At 43.9% G+C, this 4,066-nt stretch overlaps 1 protein-coding gene across 1 annotated transcript in view; it reads left to right on the forward strand.

Annotated features, from left to right (window-relative positions):
- The first annotated feature begins 437 nt into the window (after positions 1 to 437).
- The window catches only part of ntn1a (netrin 1a), a 55,229-nt gene continuing 51,600 nt past the window's right edge, over positions 438 to 4,066 (forward strand). Inside the window, exons 1-2 of the mRNA XM_035660239.1 lie at positions 438 to 656; positions 1,044 to 2,101. Of these exons, the coding sequence (XP_035516132.1) occupies positions 1,078 to 2,101 (1,024 nt within the window). The 5' untranslated portion in view covers positions 438 to 656; positions 1,044 to 1,077. The remainder of the gene's footprint in view (positions 657 to 1,043; positions 2,102 to 4,066) is intronic.

Consider the following 4,066-nt stretch of genomic DNA (forward strand, 5'->3'; position numbering starts at 1 on the left):
TTCATGTTTATTTATTTTTTTATTTTTTTTACATCACCAGGATAAATAAATACAGGGTATTTTTTTTATAAACTTTTATTATGTAAACGGTGATAATTACCATTATATTGCAATTCGCCTGCGGTTATAGGCCTAATAACAGTTGTTGCATGGTGTGTTTCATTCGCTCCACATCCCGGCCATTAAACTACAGGATCTTATCAGGTGTCGTGCAGATGAAGGTGTGGCGATCACATTGAACGCAAATTCTGTGTACGTCCCAGTCGTTTGCGCCTTCTCATCCTGCGGTCATTTTTTTGCGTCTCATCCTCAAGCGCCAATCTTCTGACGCGCCACCAGTGGATGTCGTTGTTCCGCCCTGCGTGGTGTCACCTCTCAAGATGAGCTGACCTAAAGGAGCTGTGCCAAGCGAGAACCGACCCGTTCCGATTAGAGAGAGAGAGAGAGAGGTTGTGAAAAGACCGGCAGGAGGAGTGGGACTAGCTATAAGGACACTAGCGACTCTTAAAATCCAGCAGCTCCTCTGTTTTTTATGCAGGAGATTTGAAGAAACAAACAAGAAAACAGGAGGAGCTGTGATTGAAGCCCGTTATAGAAAAGTGGCCGAAGATCATCGTCGGTATTTTTACATCTTTTTAAAAAAAATATATCCTCAGGTAAAGTGAGCTTTATATAAAAATATAGTTTCTTTACTTTTTTTTTTTTTTCATCACTCCTGTACCAGTTATTTGGTTGATTCTTTGCCACTCAATTGGTTTTTTGTTTGTTCGTGAGGTATCATTTTTTTTATACATGACTGTACCTGGTTTGGATTCACCGGTGCTGAAACTTTTACTCTCCTCCTCGGGATCACTCGCTGATCGTGGTTGGCATCTTCGGGTTATGATTTAGGTTTATAGTTCATTTCTCATGGTTCCATCTTCTCTCTGAATCTTCTTCCTTACTCACTCTCTCCATTCTTGTTACTCTCGCCTTCTCTCTCTCTTTCTCTCTTACTCTCTCCCTCACTCTCTCTTCCCACATGCTTTCCCTTTCTCCTCCAGCGGCACAGACACTTGGGGACCGAGGGGACCGACCATGACAAGGGCTGTGGATGTTGTGCTGACTCTGCTGCTCGCCGCGTCCCTGTCGTGCCGGAGCGCCCTCGGCGGGTACGGGATGAGCCTGTTCGCTGCGCAGACCTCTCCCCCGGACCCCTGCTACGACGAGCACGGCAACCCGCGGCGCTGCATCCCGGACTTCGTCAACTCCGCCTTCGGGAAGGAAGTGAAGGTGTCCAGCACCTGCGGCAAGGTGCCCGGTCGCTACTGCGTGGTCACGTCGGCGGAGAAAGGAGACGAGAGGACCAGGAACTGTCACACCTGCGATGCCTCGGACCCCAAGAAGTACCACCCTCCTGCGTACCTGACGGACCTCAACAACCCGCACAACCTCACCTGCTGGCAGTCCGAGAACTTCATCCAGTACCCGCAGAATGTCACCCTGACTCTGTCCCTCGGAAAGAAGTTTGAGGTCACTTATGTGAGCCTGCAGTTCTGCTCGCCTCGACCAGAATCCATGGTCATTTACAAGTCCATGGACAACGGTAAAACGTGGGTGCCCTTTCAGTTTTACTCGACCCAGTGCAGGAAGATGTATAACAAACCGAACCGGGCCGTTATCACGAAGCAGAACGAGCAGGAGGCCGTGTGCACGGACTCCCACACCGACATGTACCCTCTGACCGGCGGGCTCATCGCCTTCAGCACGCTGGACGGCAGACCGTCGGCGCACGACTTTGACAACTCCCCGGTGCTGCAGGACTGGGTGACGGCCACCGACATTAAAGTCATCTTCAGCCGGTTGCACACTTTCGGCGACGAGAACGAGGACGACTCGGAGCTTGCCCGGGACTCGTACTTCTACGCCGTGTCGGACCTGCAGGTCGGAGGGAGATGCAAATGCAACGGGCACGCGTCTCGGTGCGTAAAGGACCGGGATGGGAGTCTGGTGTGCGAGTGCAAGCACAACACCGCTGGGCCGGAATGCGACAGGTGCAAACCTTTCCACTACGACAGACCGTGGCAGAGAGCCACAGCCAGGGAGGCCAACGAGTGTGTCGGTAAGTCCATCCACATGTCCTTCCCATCCCAGCAGCGGCTGGCTCTGATGCTCTGAGCTGCTCTACATGTAGGATACTTTTGATTTGTGGCGGCTGGACAGACTGGTTTGATTTTTAATGGTCGGCTGAAATATTTCATAGTTCAAGAAAAAGATAGATCAGGCTTTGTTAGATGGGTAGACGTAGAATTTCGTTATGGAAAATTATGCATTGATGCATAATGCATTTGATGGGATTTTGAATGTAAAATACATAGGCCTAATAATAATATATATTATATTATATATTAATATTATAATATCATAATAATGATAAAAATAATAATATTAACAGTGTTATATTTTATGACTGATATGCGACTAATTTTTAAGATACAGTTCATTAATCCCAAACTCGAACATTCCCTTTAAACAAAAACCACACCAAACAAAGCCACATTTTTTTTCCCCTCTGATATTGGGGCGCACGTCCACGAGCATAAAATTGGGCACAAGTCACATGCAACATGAAAATGCAATTTGACAGTCCATTTAGCTTGCTGCAGGCCATAATGGAGGCTTTTAAACCGCCTCAAACGGAACCACTGAGCCTAATCATGCACAGGAACATTTCCCAGAGCTCGACTTTACCGCTGCAATAAAGCAATGCCTTTTCATTTAGCCGAAGAGTCCTGCAACAAACCCACCTCAGTGGTAATTGAACACATTTTTTCTTTTTTTTAATCGTCCCGTAATTATTTTTCCCACATCAAAATCACTCTGTATGTATCACTATGTATCAAAATGTCAGGTGTTGTAGTTGAGAATAGAAATATAAATGTATCATTATTCATTTATAAATTATTAGTTTCATTCTAAGATATAATGCAATTGTTTTCCTAAAAAAAATAAATATGTAATTTGGTTCTAGTTTTATTGCATTCATTCTATGTTTTAAATATAATTACAAAATAATTACAGTTAAAATTAGGCTGCTTTAATTTGGATATTTTCATAATTATTATTAACATGATTCTGTAATACTTTTATTGAAGGCGCAACTGAACAACAAGCTTAGAAAATGGGCAGTGAGGCATTTAAATATATATACATGCCAATTTTCTCAGCTTGTTTATCATTATGTAACTCAGAATTATCTAAAACAAAAGCAAACAAAAGCAAATCTCTGATCATATCTACGCTGCTGCTCTTTGTGTCTGAGACCAACATGTTTTATCAGCTGCAGACAGATCAAAGTGATCAAGGTTACAGTAGTTGAGTTTTATTACAACCTGGCACAGACATATGAACCTGTAGGTTACAGATTCTGTAGAATCTCTGATCACTGTCCAGGTTTCTGTCAATTTAAGTTCAATTTAAGTCTGTTCGGTCTTGTGCAAACTTGCCTAAAGTTGTGGTGAGAGGTGACTGGAAGATTGTTTGAACAGATGTATGAAATTATTGAATTATGTTGCTGTATTTCAAGCAGAGTGTGCATCACCAAATTGTGGGAATGTCACACGTCTCTCAAGCTGTCAGATTTTCCAAAATGTGTTTTTAGTGTTTGTGTGTGATGATTTCATGACATCTTGAACCCAGATCTGTATTCATCATTCCGTCTAAGGCCTTGTGACATTTGGCAGTCCCTGTTGGCATTGTTTTTGTTTTCAGTTAGTTGAATTTATTTTAACTATTGGACAGAAAAGTGTTTAAATTGTGAGGATTTTCAGAGGCTTGCGGTAATTTGATGTTAGTCCGGCTCCTGCTGACGAGGTGTACAGTGAGACGGATGACGAGGGGCCGAGAGGCAGAAAGATGTTGATGATAGAGACCAAAACTAAAACCTCAGTCTGACTCCGCACAAATTAAGACCTTTATATTTCCCATTCTGCTGCACGTCTGCAGGGAAAGAGGCTCCATATTGTTTGACAGTCACGGCACATGTCAGCTACTTTGACACACAGCAGCTGTTTAAAGGGTTTTTGTG

Source organism: Morone saxatilis, unplaced genomic scaffold (assembly GCF_004916995.1).
Source record: "Morone saxatilis isolate NCDOM2014 unplaced genomic scaffold, NCSU_SB_2.0 Contig17, whole genome shotgun sequence".
NCBI lineage: Eukaryota > Metazoa > Chordata > Actinopteri > Moronidae > Morone > Morone saxatilis.